The sequence below is a fragment of the Paralichthys olivaceus genome, chromosome 8 (assembly GCF_024713975.1).
Source record: "Paralichthys olivaceus isolate ysfri-2021 chromosome 8, ASM2471397v2, whole genome shotgun sequence".
Classification (NCBI taxonomy): domain Eukaryota; kingdom Metazoa; phylum Chordata; class Actinopteri; order Pleuronectiformes; family Paralichthyidae; genus Paralichthys; species Paralichthys olivaceus.
Genome location: NC_091100.1, coordinates 650,001 through 671,664, shown reverse-complemented (window position 1 = coordinate 671,664; position 21,664 = coordinate 650,001). Strand labels below are relative to the sequence as shown.

The following is a 21,664-nucleotide window of genomic DNA, read 5'->3' as shown; positions in this document are numbered from 1 at the left end:
TGTTTTATTTGATATTTAATTATATAATTTATTTATGGATCCTTAGGTTTGATAAGATGAAAAGAATAAAAACCAAACTAAGACATTGATCTAAACTCTGACGTCGTTTGATTCTGGTGGACGAGCGACTGCGTAAACTTCCCTCTGATGTGTCGTCATTTCTGTTGACGCTCAGTTGACTTCCTGTTTCATCGCTGAGCTGATTACAAATAAAACTTTGGCCAACAGGAAATAACGGCCCCTCCCCCCGACAGAGACATGAGTCGTGTTGTGTCGTCATAGAAACACGTTTATTCCCTTGTTTTTAAGAAGCATCATCACGTTACATCATCAGAACCACTTCAGTACCTTTGTGGTCCTGATCCACACCTGACGGATCCTGAACCACCAATGCCTAAAACTATGTCCATGTGGGTCTGTGGAGGACAACATTACCCACAATCCTCTTCACGAGTCTGCTCAACAAAGCTCCCAACAAGTCCCATTAGTTCCAAACACGCCCCCTTAGGTCCAACAGGTCTCAGCTCGCAGACAAAAACAGAAATGAACTTCTGACCACAGACGAATGTTCAGCTAATGTTCTCCAGACGTCCTCCGACGTTCTGCCGGAGGCCACAATCATGTAGTTTTTCAGAATAAGAGCACATGATCAGTCTTGTATTTTGTCTCAGTTTGGACTGGATCAGAGTCCTGATTGGTCGATCAGGCGTGATGAAATCCATTTTCTACTCTGATCCAATCAGCTGTAGTGTTAACTAACAGAGCACAGATTGTCCAACACCTTCCCGCCCACTTGTCCAATCACAGTGCAGGGGGGGTGTCCAGCAAGGGGGTGTGGCTCAGAGACTCCCTCTTGTAAGTCTTGGGGGGGAGTTTGGGGACACTGTGTCGGGGGGGAATAGGGGGTCCATCCATGGGTACGAGGGGTGGGGAGGGGAGAGGCATCTTCCTGGAGGCGGGAGTCGGGCTTGGGGTGACGGGGGTGAGCGGAGGAAGGGGGGGCGAGGAGGCGGTGGGGACAGAACTGATGGTGGGTGAGGAGGTGGTGGTGGAGGGGAAGAAGGCCTGAGGCAGCAGGTCACAGCGAGGGCGACCCTGAGGGGGGGGGAGCAGGTGAAGAGGAGAACTAAGGGGCTCCCGAGGAGGCAGCGAGGGGGGGCTGTCAGGGGGGGATGACGATGACAACGATGACGAGTAACGAGGGGGGAGGAGCTTACATGTGGGCTGACGAGGGGGGACGGCAGGGGGGCTGTCCGGCTTCGACATCATCTGGAGGATGGAGGGATGGAGGGGGGGAGGGGGACAGTTGGTCAGTGTGGAGGAAACTGATCAATAAATCTGATCAGAGATCAATTTATCACATGACCCTTTTCTTTACAGATGATGATCAGCTGATTTTATTTTTCATCAAACACGTACAGAATTTGTAAACAATGTATGGAGAGCTGGAGTCGGGTAAAGGTGTGAATGGTGCAGGGTCAGAACTCTGTCATGTACCTTGGAGGGGGAGGACTCAGCAGGCGCCGACTCTGGTCGTCTTCGAGGGGGAACAGGAGGAGGAACAGGAGCGTCCTCTGAGCCCCGACTGAAACTCACCATGGAGGAGACGGAGGAGGACCCTGAGACCAGAGGACACACAGAGACAAACACGGTCATGATCGACCACAGGTCAGGTGCACCTGTACTGTCCACCTGTTCCTAATATTCTGACCCTCGGGTGAATGTTAGGAAAAGCTGGATGTGCCTGCAGCTGATTGGTTCACAGAACACATGGTGATCTAACAGCTGATGGAGACGAACCTTTACAGTAACAATGTGACAGGATGTGAGTTGGATGTGTGAGATGCACTGATCAGATTATTCCTGATCAATAATCTGATCTAATGTCGACAGACAGGTGAGTCAACAGACGGGTGAGTCAACAGACGGGTGAGTCGTCGGGTGAGTCGTCGAGTGAGTCAACAGACGGGTGAGTCCACAGACGGGTGAGTCGTCAGGTGAGTGAGAGGTGGATACAAGTGACGGACATTTACAGAGTCGGGAGGGTCATACTAACGTGGACCATGAGGAAGAGAGAACACAGCAAAGATACTGTCGCAGTCTGTGAAGAGAAAAACACTGTGAGGAGGAGAACACACACAAACAGACACACACACACACACACAAACAGACACACAAACAGACACACACACACACAAACAGAAACACAAACAGACGCACACACAAACAGACACACACACACAAACAGACACACACACACACACACACACAAACAGACACACAAACAGACACACACACACACAAACAGACACACAAACAGACGCACACACAAACAGACACACACACACAAACAGACACACACACACACACACACACACAAACAGACGCACAAACAGACACACACACAAACACACACACACACAAACAGACACACAAACAGACGCACAGAGACAGGGAGACACACACACACAGTTCAGTCAACTCTGTGATTGGTCAGTGGGCGGGTCTTACTGGAGTGGAAGGGGCTGCTGGGACCCTGTGGCGAATCAAAGACGCTTCCCACGTCAGTGGAGCTGGAGGCGGCGGAGGCAGGGGGCGGAGTCAGGGGGGTGCGGGGGGAGTTGGGGGCAGAGACGGCCCCCCCCTCTGCATCGGAGTCGGGGATGCGGCTGTAGCTGATCTTCCTGGGCTCGTTCTGCAGCGGGGTCGGGTGTCTCATGGTGCCAGGTCTTGCTGAGGTGGGACGGATCCCAGGAGACTTCAGAGGACCCGTGTACTTCTTCACCTGAAGACACAGAGTTGTACACACGTTTCAATGATGTGTTCATTTTCACGCACACGGGTTTTGTTGCTCTTTATTGAGTCGAGTGTTCGGAGAAGAATCGGCTTCCTAATTATAATATAATAATTACTATTGTTGTAGAATTGGCTGCGCAATAAATCGAAAATGTATCGAAACTGACATTTATAACCTCAGCGGCTTAATTCAAATGATTCGGGTTACTTTGAATACATTATTTCACATAACACAAATCCATTTAAATACTTACAAATCGAGGTAACGATCGAACGTTTCGAGGTTCAATCTCCAGAGATTTGTTGAACAGACGATCAGCAAAGTCCTTCTCTGACATGTCCTCCATTGGGTTCAGGTTTTCGAAAAACTTCTGCTCCAAAACACAGAAAGAACCGCAGTAAGAAACTTAACCTCAGAGCTGAGCATGAGAGAACCTGGCAATGACGTCATCAGACGGACCCTGGTGTCGTTCTCCACCCTCAGACAGTACGGCTGGTTCTGGTACTGTTGGATCTCTCCGGTGATTTCAGCCACTTTCCGTCTCTTGCTGAAGTTGATCAGATCTTTGCCGTGACGTCGCAGGAAGTCGGGGTTTCCCTCCTCTGTCTTCAGGATGTTGGTCAAGTAGATTCCTGTCGGACACAGTAATTGTTTCACCTTCCACCATCTTGTTTAACTTTATTGAGACGTGAAGGTGTGTTGGATCATACCAAAGAAGGGGACACAGGGGGGGTTGATCGAGCGCAGTTTGGCTAAATATTTCTTGTAGTGATCTTCACTCAGCTCGTGAGCTTCCTCAAGGATTTTTCTCTGTCGACTTGGAATTTGCTAAAAAACAAAAGAAAACAAATGTCTTCATCGATCGTGTTCCATTTTCTGAAACTGCAGCGAATCAGGCTTCAGAGACGTTTTATGCTTTTCTCAATTTGATGAATTCTATTACGATGTTTCGTTCTGACGAAGCTGCAGCTTCACCTGATACCTTTACATTCCAACCTGACTGAGTTTGGAAATGGACACTTGTCCACGGTGGGACAGGTGACTCAGTCTTGGACCCACGGTGCCCATCACAACTCAGTTGATTATTTATCACAGTGAATTCTCAAACAGCAGATCTTTTTATGATAAAATGACAAACAAACCGATAAAAAGATCGACTCAATCTTCAACACAACAAATGTGTCCAAACCTCACGGACATAAACACACAATCTGAACATAAAGACATCCAAGGAACCAGAACAACCTTTACCTCCTGATCTATAGTTACCTCAAAGGTGTGGTCCAGTCTGTAGACAGGTGAGGAGTTCATGGCACTGACGACCTCGAGAACACCGTTAAAGTTGTTGAGTTCCTGAAAAACTTGCAGGATCTCAATGATTCGGGAAACAACAGCCACTCGCTCCTCCAGGTTCTCTGTTTCCACGATACACCTGCAGAGAGAACACACATCAACCCACCGCTGCTGCTGCAGGACAGGTACGGTACTACAGACGTGGACTTCTTTAGGCGTGAGACACAAGTGGGTGGAGGTCATACTTTTCAAACCAAAGGGTGAGGTTGGTCGTGTGTCGGATCATCCTCAGCAGGTTTGGAGAGTGAATCTCTTTATCCTCTTTGGTCCAGACGCTGCCGACCAGCTCCGACGGCTGCACCGCCCTGCAGGAGGTGAGACGGAGGTGAGACGGGTGTGAGACAGAGGTGAGACAGAGGTGAGACAGTTGTGACACGGGTGTGAGACGGGTGTGAGACAGAGGTGAGACAGAGGTGAGACAGTTGTGAGACGGGTGTGAGACAGAGGTGAGACGGAGTGTTACCTGTAGAATTCGGACTCGAGCAGAGTGAGTTGCCGGGCGATCTCGATGGGATGCAGCGTCATGAGATCGAACTGCTCGCTGTTTCCTGGTTTACAGATGTGCCACTCGATTGGAGGAGGCGAGTTCTGGAAGGTGATGCTGTGACTGGGAACGCTCACCTGAACCTGCTTCTTCCTCTGGATGATCTTAGTGATTGACTCCACCCACTTCCTCATGGCCTTACCTGAAACACATGACATCATCTATGACTTGCCCAGGTGGAGGTCAGGTGTATGAGGTCACAGTGACATCAGCACTATTCACCTGTGGACTTTACATGTGGACGTTTAAAAACTGTGACGTGAACTTTACAATGTCTATCAATGTTCTTCACCTGCTGTAAGAGGAACCACCTCATAGCTTCTACGACTTCAACATCAGGTGTTCGACAGGGATCAGGTACTAATTATGGAGTATGATGCGTTCAGGTGTATTGTGTACATACCTCTGACTGAGGCGATGAAGTCCTCCAGTCGTCTCAATAAGTAAGAATCTCTCTCAAAGTCATAGAAGTGATGCTCCACCCAGTGACGACACACATTCAGTACTCTGCAGGAGGAAGAGGATGAGGACGAGGAAGAGGATTAGGCCTGCCGTGTACTTACAACATTCATCTACAGCTGCTTTCAGACATGCACTGAACTCTGTAGACTCTCCACACTCTGTTTGCATAGACGTGCTCACAACAGCAACAAATCTTTTGCATTATTCAAGCGAGCGGGGGTGCAGCAGCCATAGGCAGGAAGTAACGTATTCATTCAACTGATCACGTGATTTTGTTTACAGCACATCGACGCCGTCATCGGCTCTTGTCACCACAAACTCTCGACATCTTTTTCTGTGGCACAGCTGTTTCACACCGAGAGTTGTTTTCTTCTTTTGGTTTTGTTTTTCAGTTTTTAGAAGCGTCATCAACCGCACACACTCACAGTGAATCCAGCGGGGGATCTCCTGCTATGTTCTCACATCGGATTCTGCAGATTTTCTGCTGACTTTATTCTAGGGGGCTCACACATGCACCTCCTCCGGAGAAAGTGCGGAGAGTCTCAGTGCATGTCTGAAAGCAGCTGAACGGACAGAGATCAGAGTTAGCGATCAAGATCCAGACTGGGATCAGGGTTTAGACTATGAACAGGGTTGAGGGATCGGATCCTGGGACTCTGTGACTGGTCTCTGTTCACTGGACTGCAGTAAGTAATCCCTCCACCAGTTGAGATCTCTACCTGAGCTGGACCGGTTGAACAAACTCTTTGCGGAAGCGTTTGACTTCGGCGCTCAGCGGCTGCTCGCCGCCCTCCATCTGATCCACCTCGTTGGGTCGCGGCTCCGGGATCTCAAACCTAAATCACAGACAAAAAACAAACAATTATAAACTGACAGGAAACGTTATGTTATATTTCAACTCACTGACTTTATAGATCCTGACATGTTTTATACGTGTTGAACAAACTCAGACTTTGCAGGGACCATGTGACACCTCACACCTGTTACACACCAACAGAGACGTGTGAGGACTTCATCAGTCGTGATCCTCTACTGCATGACAACACTTGGTTTCTTCACTAAAACCAGTGGTTTGTGGGTAATGTGTTAAACGTCAGACAGGTGAGCTCACCTCTCCATGAGCAGGTCCAGCAGCTCCTGAGGTTTACAGAACGACCTGTAGGTGGTCAGAAATGTTCGGACAAAGTTTGGATCTGCGGGAGGAAACAGAGACAGGAAGTAGACAAACGATCAATAAATACTAAAGACAAGATCAACACAGGCCGGTTCGAGATAATCTGGAACACAGCAAAAACAAAGACCTGTAAGACACAGTGAAATGAAAGAGCGGTGTGTGCGTGCGAACATGAACGTGACTAAGAGGAAATTTAGGCTAAAGAATTGGTGTAATTGACGATGATTGTATTGTCCAGTAGAACATGAATGTCGCAGCCTCCGGACACTTGGACGACACCATTTATTCTGCCGATACTCCAGAAGTGTTTTGTAGACACTCCCCCCCCGCCCAACCTGTCACCTGATGACATCACTTTTACCTGCCGACACGTTCAGACCGATTGGTCTTATGATGTTACCCAGAATCCCCAGCCGAGTGACTTTGAGAGGGAGATTCTTTCAAAATAATAGACTTTGACATATGAATCCACAACAACCGATCCCAGGAGTGATGTCACACCTCACCTGCGTACATGTGGAAGGTGAGCCTCTCGATCAGTTTCAGGACCGTCCCTGCTTTGATGATGGGGATTCCGGACTTGGACTGGACGTTCTCTTCAAACACCACATTCTCCTCCGAGTCTGGCTCGGCGAATCGGTACTCCTCTGCTCCCGGCAGCCTCATCTGCTCCTCCTTCTCCTCCTGCAGCATGGCGGAGTCCAGCATGCGCTCCAGCGTGCTGCGATACTGCAGCGAGATCAGTGCCGCCATCCAGCCGTTCTTCTCCTCTGCAGACTTGGCTGCAAACACAACACTGTTCCCGTCTTTCAGGATTATCTCAAAGGCGTGCCGGTACTCGCCCTCCTTGTCGTCCTTGTCATTAATCTGGACTTTCCGCATGAAGAATTTCTCTTTGAGCCGGTACTCTGCCGTGGAGCCAGCCCCGGGAAGCCGCGGAGGGCCGTGATTAGACTTGCAGCAGATCATCAGGCCATCAAAGAGGAAGATGTGGCGCTCGTGTTTGGCACCGACACGGGTCAGAGTGCCTTCCATAATGAACTCATTGCAGCACTGGCCAATGTCCTTCCCCTCCCAGCCATCAATGTTCTTCTGGATCTCGTTCATCTTCTTGATGGCCAGGTGCTTCCCCTTCATCTGATGGCTGTAGAAACGACACGCTGACTCGCTGCACACCAAAGAAGAAGAAGAAGAAGAAGACAGTTACTTAGTGTTTCCTGTGTGGGGATCTGAGGTGTTAGTGCTAAGACCTGGACCTGGACTCATCGGGGTCTGATTTACTTTGTTTTGAAGGAACAGTTCACCGGTTCCACCACAGCTCCTTCATCAGAACTATGAGCGACACCCCTAATGGTCAAACCTGCAAACTGCACCTGAATAAGTTTTTTTTTTTTTTAAATAGAGGGAGTGATCGTTGATCGTTAGTCATGACGTCACTCTGATGATGAAGACCATGTGGTGTGGTTGAAAGAACTCAAAAAAGTTATCCGCTGAAGTGAACACAGATTAGATTTCTATATTTACTGAAGAAGCGACTTCCTGCACCTGCGGGAGGTAAAAACAGGATGAACTGTTCCTTAGAGTCATCATTGGGTTGTTTTCTACAGGTTCATCATGTGACAGCTGGGTGAGTTCTGATTGGACGACGAGAACAGGGTTGGTACAAACCAGCGACGCTGATATGACGGATGCACGCTCCAACAAGAATGAGGTCACAGCAGGAAGAAACAGGTGGACTGTTAAATACAGTGACATCATCATTATCATCACCGTGACATCATCATCACAACCTCAGGAAGTCACACAGAAGCTTTTCAAAATAAAAGCTCTTAATGTTTCAACAGTAACAGGAAATAGCATCTCAGTGAAAAACATTAAAGATTCACATTAAACCAATAATCACATCTTCGTCACATGAACACGTGAAAAGATGCGGTCACACATGACATGAACAATGATGATGTCAGTCCTTGGAATCAACAGAGTGATCAGTTCAATGACCAGCGTGTGTTCCTGTATTTCCCAAACTCCTCAAAGTCATTGATCATATCTAACGTTCAGTAATAACAAATCAGGGTTGAGTTAATAACAAACATCAAACACTTCTGTACCTTTAAGAGTCATGTGCTGCAGCTCAGGTAAATCTCCGCAGTGACACGAGACGTTCACGTGTTAACACGCTTTAAAACAGAAGTGAACATGAGTCCGTTTGTTAGCAGGTTAGCATGCTAACATGTTTAAACAGGAAGAAATCACCACTGTCCAAGTGTCCCTGAACGCAGCCAACCTGACGGAGATGGTGCGCTGTGAGGAAGTAAACAGACGAGGATGGATGGAGCAGATGAGGACAGGTGGAGCAGTCTGAAGAGTGACGGACCGCTCGTTTTCTCTGAGCCAGTTCAGACCAGTCGCTGCTTCAGCTGCTGCTCGATAATCAGTTTACTGATAAATCCCTGAGGTATGTGAGCGGAGTTTCACAACCAGCAGAGAGAGAGAGAGAGAGAGAGAGAGAGAGAGAGAGAGAGAGAGAGAGAGAGAGAGAGAGAGAGACTGCCCCAACTACACCAAACAACTCTACCCAACCACTGCCCCACCTGACTTTATCTATCTCCATCTGCATTTATTTGTCTCCACTCAGCTCAACATAAATGAAGCAAAGAAAGAAGACAGTGAAGTCTTATATCCACCTGCAATCATCCACCCATCATTTTTTCCCTCTCTTTCTCCTTCTGTCTCCTTCTCTTCCTCCTTCTCTTCCCACCTTCGTCTTCTTATTTCTTCTTCTCCTCCTTCTCCTCCAGTCTTCGGTCTTCTTCTCTTCCTCCTCCGGTCGTCTTCTTCTTTTTATCTTCCTCCTCTTGTATTCTTATTTCTTCTTCTTTTCGTCGTCCTCACAATATTAAAGTATAAACTTCACTGACAAACAGCAGCAGTCGTCTCTCAGTTCTTTTTTAACAGAACAATGAGCAGCCAAGCAGCTCCGCCCAGATAGTGACACTACTTCCTGTTCACTCACACACACACACAATCCAACCTGTGACCCTAACGAACCCCCCTTCCTCTCCTCCCCATCTATTTTAGTACAGAGAGGATGGGAGGAGTCCAACACGCTGGACTGTGTGTGTACAGTGTTTGTGTATACGTGTGTGTGTGTGTGTGTGTGTGTGTGTGTGTCGGTACCTGAGCCTCCGCTTGGCGAGGCTCCTGGAGCAGATCCTCTCGATGCTGCTCTGAAGGTTCAGTAGAGCAGTGATGGCCTGTTTCACACACTCTTTATCCTCCTCATCCTCACTCTTCTCCTCCAGTTGCTATGGAAACATATCAACTGAACTTAATTATTTAATCATGAGAAACATCATACACACATATATGATGTTTCATATATATATATATATATAACATCTGATATGTTCTCAGAACTACAGACAGAACCAGGACCTACATCAGATTAAGACCTGAGCCTGGTCCAGAGACAGAGACTGGTAGAACCTGTGTAGAACCCACCAGGCACAGCCACACTGGACCAGAACCAGGTCATCTTAGACCAACAGAATCACAGAATCAGTTCAGGTGTAGTTACAGGAGTGGTGGTCTCACCTTGAGGATGTCGAACAGGTGCAGACAGTGGTAAACAGGTGTGAGCAGCAGTCTGGGCAGAACATACTGAACAGCTTCTTTAAAACCTTCACAGATGGACTGACGAGAGAGACAGAAAGAGAGAGGGGATCTTCATCATCAGCTTCATCACTGTCAAACCAACAGACATGTTCTCACTAATGTAGTTTTCTTAAACTACAGTTCCCATGAGCCTCGGCTTCTGCTGCGAAGTCTCTTTGAGCTGTATGTTAGATGCTGTAGATCAGACTGAATAATGTCAAACTACAGGAGAATCATTAGCTGCACAGCTCTGATGTCAGAGTCAGGGGGCGGGGCTTACCTGCAGATGGAAGGCAGCTCCGGGTTTGGACACCTGACTGAGGAAACGTTCATGGAAACCAGAACGGAGGATTTCCTGAGCGTACGTCTCATAGGGGTCAAAGGCCAACTCCTGTCAATCAAATCCCACATCAGGCAGAAGCTAACACATTGGTAAATCCAGGTACAGGTGTATCTGGGTACAGGTGTTATCTGGGTACAGGTGTATCTGGGTACAGGTGTATCTGGGTACAAGTGTATCTGGGTACAGGTGTTATCTGGGTACAGGTGTATCTGGGTACAAGTGTATCTGGGTACAGGTGTATCTGGGTACAGGTGTATCTGGGTACAGGTGTTATCTGGGTACAGGTGTATCTGGGTACAGGTGTATCTGGGTACAAGTGTATCTGGGTACAGGTGTTATCTGGGTACAGGTGTATCTGGGTACAGGTGTTATCTGGGTACAGGTGTTATCTGGGTACAGGTGTATCTGGGTACAAGTGTATCTGGGTACAGGTGTTATCTGGGTACAGGTGTATCTGGGTACAAGTGTATCTGGGTACAGGTGTATCTGGGTACAGGTGTTATCTGGGTACAGGTGTATCTGGGTACAAGTGTATCTGGGTACAAGTGTATCTGGGTACAGGTGTATCTGGGTACAGGTGTATCTGGGTACAGGTGTATCTGGGTACAAGTGTATCGGGGTACAGGTGTATCTGGGTACAAGTGTATCTGGGTACAGGTGTATCTGGGTACAAGTGTATCTGGGTACAGGTGTATCTGGGTACAGGTGTATCTGGGTACAAGTGTATCTGGGTACAGGTGTATCCAGGTTCAGGTACAGACCTCTGCCAGGTCCTCAAAGCAGCTTCCCACCAGAGGATGAGGACTTCCATCATCCGTCATCTCCACCGTATCTTCAATCAAACCCAACAGCTTCACCGTCACCTCATGGATATCAACAATCCGACTGAAGATGGAGTCCACATCCTGACAGAGACGGATCAATCAGACTGATCAGTTTAGAGAAGATCAATGAGTGTGATCAGTTTAGAGAAGATCAATGAGTGTGATCAGCTCATACGTACGTGTGGAGAGAACAGCATGGGGCTGGAGGTGAACGGTTCTCTGAACACCTTGATCAGAAGGTTCAGGTGTCTCAGGTATTGACGACCGTCGGACATGAAGCTCCTCACAAGCTCATAGTAACTCTGCTCCTCATTGGCTGACGGCTCCTCGTCCATCAGAGGGAAGCCACTGATGTCCTCCTCATCCTGGTGGAACATGTCCATCAGCACCTGCAAACAGGTGAGACAGTGAGACAGGTATGACAGGTGAGACAGGAAGGTGTGTATCTGGGAATTACACTGTGTGTGTGTGTGTGTGTGTGTGTGTGTGTGTGTGTGTGTGTGTACCTTGTCTGCACACATGGCCACAGTGATGTCCTGCTGTGAGATCTCGTAGTGTCGAATGTTCTTCACGTAGTTTCCTGCCAGTTTCAGGATATCGGCTGAGATGTACTCCAACACCGCCACCATGTACACTGACACCTGGTGGTCAATCTTATAGCCCAGCACCTCCTGACAGCAAGGCATCATGGGAAACACAGTCAGCACAGTGTGAATGCATGTTTGTGTGTTTGTGTGTGTGTTTGTGTGTGTTTGTGCACCTTGAGCAGTGGGTGGATCTTGTCGACAGGAAGAGCCAGTGGATTCCTCCTCTTTCTCTTCTCGATGGCGGCCTGAGCGTCAGCGATCGCCCACTTATCGATGGGGTGAGGAAAACTCTTCTGAACTCGCTCCTGAGGGGGAGAGAGGGTGAGGATCACATCTGGACTCAACTAGTCCAAACATCTGGACTAATTTGGTCTGTGTAGTATGTTTGTGTGTCTGGATGTATAAGTGTGTATGTGTGTGTCACCTCTACATCTTGAACACTTCTTGGTTGAGCCTGACACAACATACTGAGCATCAGCAGAATCAGCTCCTCGATGTACTGCAGCGCCTCCTGCTGGGACCCCAAGGAAGGATGCACCTGTTTCAGTACCTGCAAAACACACACACACACACACACACACACACACACACACACACACACACACAGTAGTAAGTAAGTTGTCCTTCAGCACTAAAAAGGACACTTTTTAGTGCCAACTGTAAATATGTGTGTGTGTGTGTGTGTGTGTGTCATACATGCAGGTGATACAGGCATCTTGTGTTTGAACATACTGACCGACACACACAGTCTCCCACAGAGTTGTTGTCAGGTGTGTGTGTCTGAGGGGTGTGTGTTGTGTGTCAGAGGTTTGTGTGTGTGTTGTGTGTCTGAGGTTTGTCAGGTGTGCGTGTTGTGTGTCTGTGTTGGCTGTGTTGTGTGTCAGAGGTGTGTGTGTGTCTGTGTGTACCTTCTCCAGTGAAGGTAGCAGCAGGCCTCTCCATTTCGGAGAGTTCTCTTCGTTGAAGAAGTCGTACTGCAGCTGAGCCGCCTGCATGTCTGCTGCGGGGTGTGCGGACCGACACGCACGGCTCAACGGTTTACATGAACGCTGTGCGGGTCTGTCCGGGTCCACCAGGAAGAGCGGAGCGCAGAGCTGGGACGGGCCGATCCTCCAGAGCAGCTGCCGTCACTGCGACCATCGTCCGCCGCCGTACGCAGAGCTGTCTGCGGCCAGATGTTCCGCAGCTGACGGCTAGCTCCGCGGCTAGCAGCTAACAGTAGGGTGTAGCTCCAGTTACCGGATCACAGCATGGTGGTCGTCAGCCGTTCATATCAACGGTACCAGGCGTGACGCTGCTGAGCTACTCGTTAGCCTGTTAGCATGTAGCCCGGCTGCTAACGTTAGCAGCGGTTAGCGACAGGACGGATCCATCCGGAGTCTGTCTGTGAGCGGACACACGGTGAGGACTACCCGGGTTATCGGTGTGAATCAGCGGCTGCTCCGCGCTGCCCGCCCCGCTGGTAACATTTTACCGGACAGATCGACTGTTCGGAGCAGAGACTTGAATCCGGCTCCTCCACACCGTGTCCGCTGGGGCTCTGTCCCCCGGCCTGTGTCAGACAGCAGCGCCGGACCCGGCCTCTGTTGGCGGGCAGTCACGGAGCTACAGGCCGGTCACGGTGAGCTGCGGTCGGTTGTTGTGACTCCGGTCCCGTTGTCTGTGGAGCGGCTGCGCGTGCGCAGTGTTCGGGCCCTGACGTACACAGGCAGGGCTCGTGAGTGGGCGTGGCTTCATGACAGCGCGTGGCACAGTTACGTCTGATGCCCCCGGAGGCGATGGGCGGTACTGCAGCCTATGACGTCTGTGAAGCCTCTGATTGGCTGACTGAGTTCAACGTCACTTCCCCTGAGTGAGAAGAAAGTGCGTTAAATGTGCGCAGCTGACTGACCTGATGCATGATGGTCCTCACCCAGCTGCAGACAGATGTTCTCCTCCAGTGGAATGTGATGATGAAGGACTCAGCTGTGATGAAGAGGAGCTCATAACAGAATCAAATCAAACTCTGTCACAGTTTAAACAGTTTATTCTTGTTTGTTTACAGCTGATCAATAAAAAGTAAATCTGTGTCACGTGTTTAAACTAAAACAGAACGAGTGCGACTCTGATTCTGCTTCAGCTGCTGCTGCATTCAGGGACCTCAAACACTTTAATCAGCAGAATATATCAAGCCATGTTTACAGCGTGTTCACAGCACGTACAGTCACATCACACCGACCGTAACACACGTCACGTCATGTGACCACCTGGAAAGAAAAGTGTAACGAGCTGCTGGTTTCACATCTGATGATAAAACGACCGATACCCGAGCAAAGACGTGACCCAAGTTTATTAAAGTTCAAACTCTTAACTGTGACACTCCTGATGGACGAAGCATCAATATATCAATCAATCAATATCAATATGTCAAACACTCATGCAGCGTTAATATGTAACATGTTCATATGTTAAATGTTTAATCGTCAGTTATAAACTGTGTCAATGAAACTACATGATCAACTTCATAGTTTATGTTTAATCATAAAGTGCAGCACATACATCTTTATATATCATTTAACCTGTGGACATGACCACGTGTATGTTGATACATGTTCACACTTGCACCACATGTATGAATATACATGTGGTGCATGTGTGTACTGCTTGTTCAGACATGTACTGCATGTTTATACATGGATGAACATGTACTGTATGTTATCTGCATGTTCATACATGTGCTGCATGTTCATACGTGCACTACATCTTTATACATGTATTGTTTGTTCATACATGTGCTGCATGTTCATATATGTACTTTATGTTCATACATGTGCTGCATGTTCATATGTGTACTACATGTTCATACATGCACTACATGTTCATACGTGTGCAGAGCTGAGAAAATTATCCACAGATGAATTAACTTGGATCCTGGTTCTGCTGTCAACTCAGATTAAACCACTGGGGGGCAGTCACGATCGAAAAGTCCAAATCATAAAAAATGATCAAACAAATCTTCGCAGTTTAAATATTTTGACTCAACTACAGTCATAGTATACTGTGCATGTGTGTGTTAATTAACAGACGGTACATTAATGTCCACATCATATACACCATAGTGGCGTGTTACAGTCAGCAGGGGGCGCTGTGGTGCAGAGACTCTTGTCTGTTGCTGCAGATAAAACCCACAGCTCCACCTGCAGGACGACACCCGTCCTACAACAGTCCGTTAAATACACCTGCTGCAGTTTATTCCTCACGCTCTGACGGTGAGCAGCAGCGTTTCAGACGGAGGATTCACGAGCGGTTTTGGATCGCAGAGCTCCGGCCTGACTCAGAAAAGGGAAAGTGGTGCCGAGGCAGCCTGCAGCCACGGTCAGACCCAGACTGGCCCAGGCGCAGCAGATCGACCAACCGTAACCATGATCCACATCGTCCGGCAGACCGTAGATGAACGGAGGGTTTCTGGAGAGGTCATAGGTCACGCTGGCTGCGTACGTGCACAGAGAGATGGTGCAGAAGATTCCTGAGAACAGAGCAGAGAGGATCACACCTCTGAGAGCTGAGTCACATGTCAGTGACTTCATCAACATATGTGATGTCTGACGTCACATGTCTGCAAACTGTTTGTGTCAAATAACATATGAACATGATTCTCTAGAAACCCCCCGCCCCCCAGTGTTCTCTGGGCTCTGATTGGCTGCTGCTCTGCTCTGACAGGAAGCTCCACGTTGTTGTAAGTGGTTTGTTCTAATTTTGATCTTCACAGTTTTTACCACTCACACAGTCACAGTTGTAGGTCTTGACTGCGAACAGCAGAGGGCGACACAGGTCTAATATAAAAGATGGTGTCTAATTTTCTCACACACACACACACACACACACTCACACACTCGTTTGTACAGCTCTCTAGTGAGGACACTCATTGACATAATGGATTCTTTAACTCTAAAACAAAGTCTTAAGCCTCAAAAAGCCAATTTATTTGTGAGGACTAGACAAAATGTTCACAATGATGTTACTGATAGACACATAAACACACACACAAACACACACACAGGTGTGTTACCTGCCATGAGGAACAACAGTCCGGACACGTGCTGAGTCAGACTTTCCTCCCAGAAGAATCCGACCGACGCCACGATGCACCCACACAACAGGACGGCTGCTGCCATTCCCAGAAACCCCGCGGTGATCCGACGCAGGTCTGGAAAACACACACACACACACACATTCAGTAATGAGATAACAGAGTGTTGCCATGGTAACTACCTCCGGCTCACCCCGCCCCCACTGTTCCTCTGTACTATTACATAAAACTGTCATGGCACGTTTCCATGGCAACAGACGACAAGAAGTGCTGGAAACAGAGACGTCAAATCGGATCAGATCACATGTCCATTTTAAAAGAGCATGTGAATTCAAAGTGTTCTGATAATGTAAAGTGTAGAAGAGTTCTGGAGCGGGTGTGAGTCTCTAACACTTCAGGGTCCTGATCCGGCTCTGGAAGAGGTCCTGGACAGAGGGACACTAGTGTCCCCCTCAGCTCCCCCCACTGTCCTCTGCAGGGCTGTTTGTCCAACTCGTTGCAGCTGGGACACCAGGTTGAGATGTGGTACGTGACTCTGTAGGAGGTCGTGATGATGCTGGTGGGGAGTGAGGCTCCTCCCAGTTTCCTCACAAAGTCTCTGCTGGGCTTTGTCTCACAATCACAGCTGAGGTCATCAGAGATCTTCCCTCTCTCCATGTGGAGCATCTCCTGTGACCTCCTGCAGTCCATGATCACCTCCTTCCTCTACATTGCTTCCTAGTTTCCATGTATGAGTCCCATCATTGTGGTATCACCCTTGAACTTGAGCCTCAGGTTCCCCTCGTGTGTCAGCAGTGTGAACAGCTCTTCCTCTAGCTGTCGAGTTTGTGTGCAAACAACTGGTTGAGTCTGGAAGAGAAGCGTCACCGTCGTCAAACTGCTGCCAGATTTTCTAATCTGCCACACTGCTGTTTCCTGTGTCTGTATGTCCTCCACCGATGTCCTCCACCGATGTCCTCCACCGATGTCCTACACAGATGTCCTCCACAGATGTCCTCCACCGATGTCCTCCACAGATGTTCCCCACAGATGTTCTCCACAGATGTTCTCCACAGATGTTCTCCACAGATGTTCTCCACAGATGTTCTCCACAGTTGTTCTGCTGCTTTCAGGTACAGACCCAGCTGAGCATAGAGCAGCCTTGTGCCTGTAGAGGGCATCATGGCTTTTCAGCACCTCTGTGGTCTCACAGTGTCAGTGTGTGTGTCTGTCAGTGTGTGTGTCTGTCAGTGTGTGTGTGTGTGCGTGTCAGTGTGTGTGTCAGTGTGTGTGTGTGTGTGTCAGTGTGTGTGCGTGTCAGTGTGTGTGTGTGTGTCAGTGTGTGTGTCTGTCAGTGTCAGTGTGTGTGTGTGTGTGTGTGTGTGTGTGTGTGTGTGTGTGTGTGTCTGTCAGTGTCAGTGTGTGTGTCAGTGTGTGTGTGTCTCACGCAGCAGATGCCACTCGTCCTGCTGTATGGTCCTCGTCAGGTTGAGAGGGATGTTCCTCAGTCTGATTGGCTGAGAGAAGTGATATTTGACGGCGGTGCATCGATCAGCAATACCTGCAGAGACGAGAGGACACAGGTGAGACACAGGTGAGACAGAGGAGAGACACAGGAGAGACAGAGGTAGAGACAAGAGGTAGAGACAAGAGGTAGAGACACAGGTGAGACAAGAGGTAGAGACAAGAGGTCGAGACACAAGAGAGACAAGAGGTAGAGACACAGGAGAGACAAGAGGTAGAGACACAGGTGAGACAAGAGGTAGAGACACAGGAGAGACAAGAGGTAGAGACACAGGAGGGACAAGAGGTAGAGACAAGAGGTAGAGACACAGGAGAGACAAGAGGTCGAGACAGAGGAGAGACAAGAGGTAGAGACACAGGAGAGACAAGAGGTAGAGACACAGGTGAGACAAGAGGTAGAGACAAGAGGTAGAGACACAGGAGAGACAAGAGGTCGAGACAGAGGAGAGACAAGAGGTAGAGACACAGGTGAGACAAGAGGTAGAGACAAGAGGTAGAGACACAGGAGAGACAAGAGGTAGAGACAGAGGAGAGACAAGAGGTAGAGACACAGGTGAGACAAGAGGTCGAGACACAGGAGAGACAAGAGGTAGAGACAAGAGGTAGAGACACAGGAGAGACAAGAGGTAGAGACAAGAGGTAGAGACACAGGAGAGACAAGAGGTAGATACACAGGTGAGACAAGAGGTAGAGACACAGGTGAGACAAGAGGTAGAGACACAGGAGAGACAAGAGGTAGAGACAAGAGGTAGAGACACAGGAGAGACAAGAGGTAGAGACAAGAGGTAGAGACACAGGAGAGACAAGAGGTAGAGACAAGAGGTAGAGACACAGGAGAGACAAGAGGTAGATACACAGGTGAGACAAGAGGTAGAGACACAGGAGAGACAAGAGGTCAAGACACAGGAGAGACAAGAGGTAGAGACACAGGAGAGACAAGAGGTAGAGACAAGAGGTAGAGACACAGGAGAGACAAGAGGTAGAGACAAGAGGTAGAGACACAGGAGAGACAAGAGGTAGAGACACAGGAGAGACAAGAGGTAGAGACACAGGAGAGACAAGAGGTAGAGACACACCTGACAGTATATCTATTATTGACACAGTATCTATATAGTATATGTTGAAGTATATGAGAGTATATATATCATTGGTACAGTATAAATATATGTTCATGTATATATAAGAGTATATCTATAGTTGACACAGTATCTATATGATGATGTATAAGAGCATATGTAAATGTTATATATATATTTTCTTTATGAGAGTCTGACCCCGGTCGATGAGCTTGTCGATGTCCGGGTCCAGGCCCTTGAAGTAGCACTTCCTCCAGAGGCCGGAGTGAGTGGAGAACAGCGGCCTCCCGCACTCCGTCTCCAGGATGCCCATCCCCAGGATCGCCCTCCAGTTCTCCAGCAGCTCCTCCTCTCTGCTGCCCACATGCACGGGCTTCATCAGCGCCACGTCCCGCTGCCGGGCCACGCCGCTCCCGGTGTCCACCAGCGGGAGGTGGTAGATGGGCATCTCCCGGTTCTTCTGGTCGTTGGAGTCGGATCCGTGTCGGTCGCAGTTGTCCTTGTGTCTGCGGGTGTCGGTCTCGTACCAGTGGTCGGTGGAGATGGCGGTGACCAGCAGCAGCAGCGACAGGACGCTGAGCGCGAGGCTCACCGCGGACACGGTCACCGTCACCGGCCGAGCCCTCTCCATGGCCGGGACATGGACCGAGCCGCTCCCGCTCCCGGAGCAGCTCTTCGGTTGCTTCCTGTCGCTGTCTCCGTTACTGAGCATCTTCTGCTGCCATGCTCGCGCCCGGCGCCCGTTCACCGTTTGTCCTCGAGCCTCAGGACCGACCGTCACTGTCAAGGTGAACACAGGTAACACACACCGGAAACATACCGGGAGCTCCTACAAAATAAATCGGAACTAAGAGGAACAATACCCGGTACACGAAGAGCAAATATTATGGTAATGATAATAACGAACACAGTTACTATAATAATGATGATCATAATAATTATTATGATGATAATAACAATAACAACAACAGTGATGTGACCGTTTTATTAGTCTCTGCCTCATTGTAGATATTATTTTGAGTTTTATTTTGAAGTCAAAGACCAGATGTACTGATGTGACATCACAATGAGCGATTTGATGATACTGAGCTGAAGATGATGAAGATGATGAAGATGAGGATGATGGAGATGATGGAGATGATGATGATTGTTGTGATGATGATGGTGATGATGATGAAGATGATGATGATGATGATGAAGATGATGATGATGAAGATGATGATGGTGATGAAGATGATGATGATGGTGATAATGATGATGATGAAGATGATGGTGATGATGAAGATGATGGTGATGATGATTGTTGTGATGATGATGGTGATGATGATGATGAAGATGGAGATGATGATGGTGATGAAGATGATGATGATGAAGATGATGATGATGGTGATAATGATGATGATGAAGATGATGGTGATGATGAAGATGATGAAGATGGTGGTAATGATGATGATGAAGATGATGATAAAGATGATGATGATGGTGATAATGATGATGATGAAGATGGTGATGATGATGGTGATGATGATGATGATGATGATGGTGATGATGATGAAGATGATGAAGATGATGGTTATGATGATGATGATTGTTGTGATGATGAGGATGATGAAGATGATGGTGATGATGATGACGATGATGATGATGATGATGATGATTGTTGTGATGATGAAGATGGTGGTGATGATGATGAAGATGATGGTGATGATGATGATGAAGATGATGATGGCTATGATGATTGTTGTGATGATGAAGATGAATCAGAGGTGACTCCATCGTCTCTGTCCTCGCTCCACTGACTCTCTCTCTCTCTCTCTCTCTCTCTCTCTCTCTCTCTCTCTCTCTCTCTCTCTCTGTCAGTCAGGATGAGACGTGTCATGTATCCGTGACGACCTGGTGACTGAGGCCTCATGGGAAATCTCAGGTGACCGTCAGAGTCAAACCAAAACGTGACGACAGAAGAAAAAGTTTGTCCATTAAGTTGATCAATAATTCAGGAAGTTGCTGCAGCGCTCAGCTTCCTGTAACACAAGCTCCTCCCCCTCCCCCTCCCCACACTCTGTCAATGTGTAGTGTAACTACTGTGTAAAGTATTTCAACTAAATACTGAAATACTCCTCAGATGTCAGAGGTTGCTGGTTCCAAACCCACAGACCAGAGTCAGAGGCTCCAGGGAAAGAGCTGCTCCACCACCACCGTCACTGATCAATACAGCGGGGGGGACATTTCCCACGATCCTCTGCTCTCTCTCTGTGTGTGTGTGTGTGTGTGTGTGTGTGTGTGTCATTAGCATTGTTAGCATCAGACTGCCCCCCCCCCCCCAGCAGAAGTTATTGATCGCTCCATCAGCTCGTATCGATCGACAGGACGACGCTTCACCTTCATCAGGGTCGGGGGGTTAGAGGAGGGGTGGGGGGGTGTTTTAATTAAGAGTCAGAGCAGCTGCAGTCTGTTCACTGGTGATGAAGGGATGAATATGATGAATATGATGAAGGGATGAATATGATGAATCAGTGAAAGACTAAAATCTTTGTCTCTGTTTGTCTGAGACATAAAAACATGTGAAGAATAAAAGTGACGTTGTGTTTGAGCTGCAGAGTGAGACCTCTGTCTTCTATCAGATCACAGTCTCCATGTTAATGAGACGTTACATAAATATTCTGATCAGGTTCTAATGAGGCTGCAAAGACTCACTACAGAGACTCACTACAGAGACTCACTGCAAAGACTCACTACAGAGACTCACTACAGAGACTCACTGCAAAGACTCACTACAGAGACTCACTACAGAGACTCACTGCAAAGACTCACTACAGAGACTCACTACAGAGACACACTGTTTGGTCTCTGGTCAGATGAACTCACACATTAAATTCATCTTCAGGTGTAGGCGTGCACTGTTCTAACGTGCGCTGCTCTAACGTGCACTGCTCTAACGTGCACTGTTCTAACGTGCACTGCTCTAACGTGCACTGCTCTAACGTGCACTGTTTTGGGCCTTTGTTTGCTCGTAAACTTGAAGTATGAATCTCACGCACTGTTTCATGATGTGGCCTCTTCTCTGTGGAATCGAACCACCGGCTGCAGGTGTGAATGTCGTCTGTTCCTGGTCACCTGTTCAGGTGTTCGCCAACTCCAGCGCCCCCTGCTGGAGTAACTGATGAACGTTAATGAAGTTTGTCCTGATGGTTACTGGTGGTAACTCAGACTCAGACGTCCATCTTTAAATGATTCCCTCTCCTGCCCGCAGCTGTCGCCATGACGACTCCCACGCT

The 21,664-nt window shown here is 48.4% G+C and overlaps 2 protein-coding genes across 2 annotated transcripts; both read right to left on the bottom strand.

The window, feature by feature from the left end:
* Positions 1 to 268: 268 nt before the first annotated feature.
* On the bottom strand, positions 269 to 12,823 carry LOC109646414 (son of sevenless homolog 1-like). Its single transcript, XM_069529631.1, is given in 24 exon segments — positions 269 to 828; positions 831 to 1,269; positions 1,498 to 1,619; positions 2,057 to 2,101; positions 2,512 to 2,785; positions 3,051 to 3,167; positions 3,257 to 3,429; positions 3,508 to 3,625; positions 4,067 to 4,229; positions 4,336 to 4,455; positions 4,614 to 4,836; positions 5,098 to 5,201; positions 5,876 to 5,992; positions 6,268 to 6,349; positions 6,837 to 7,498; positions 9,511 to 9,638; positions 9,928 to 10,026; positions 10,268 to 10,378; positions 11,092 to 11,235; positions 11,334 to 11,543; positions 11,661 to 11,825; positions 11,915 to 12,046; positions 12,166 to 12,291; positions 12,650 to 12,823. Coding segments are annotated over 24 exon segments (4,038 nt in total). The 5' UTR covers positions 12,737 to 12,823; the 3' UTR covers positions 269 to 751.
* Positions 12,824 to 13,749: 926 nt separating this feature from the next.
* On the bottom strand, positions 13,750 to 19,254 carry tmem178a (transmembrane protein 178a). The gene is made up of 4 exons (XM_069529638.1): positions 18,588 to 19,254; positions 17,237 to 17,350; positions 15,790 to 15,927; positions 13,750 to 15,246 (listed from the first exon to the last, which is right to left on the bottom strand). Exons 1-4 carry the CDS (start codon positions 19,099 to 19,101, stop codon positions 15,005 to 15,007), a joined length of 1,008 nt encoding a protein of 335 aa, XP_069385739.1. The 5' UTR covers positions 19,102 to 19,254; the 3' UTR covers positions 13,750 to 15,004.
* Positions 19,255 to 21,664: the final 2,410 nt, after the last annotated feature.

Excerpts from the sequence above, each read along its gene's own strand:
- tmem178a (XM_069529638.1), bottom strand. The coding sequence starts at position 19,101 with ATGCTCAGTAACGGAGACAGCGACAGGAAGCAACCGAAGAGCTGCTCC. Across the intron at positions 17,351-18,587 it reads CGACAAGCTCATCGACCGGG|GTATTGCTGATCGATGCACC; the intron begins GTCAGACTCTCA and ends TCGTCTCTGCAG. Across the intron at positions 15,928-17,236 it reads GGACGAGTGGCATCTGCTGC|ACCTGCGTCGGATCACCGCG; the intron begins GTGAGACACACA and ends TGTGTTTTCCAG.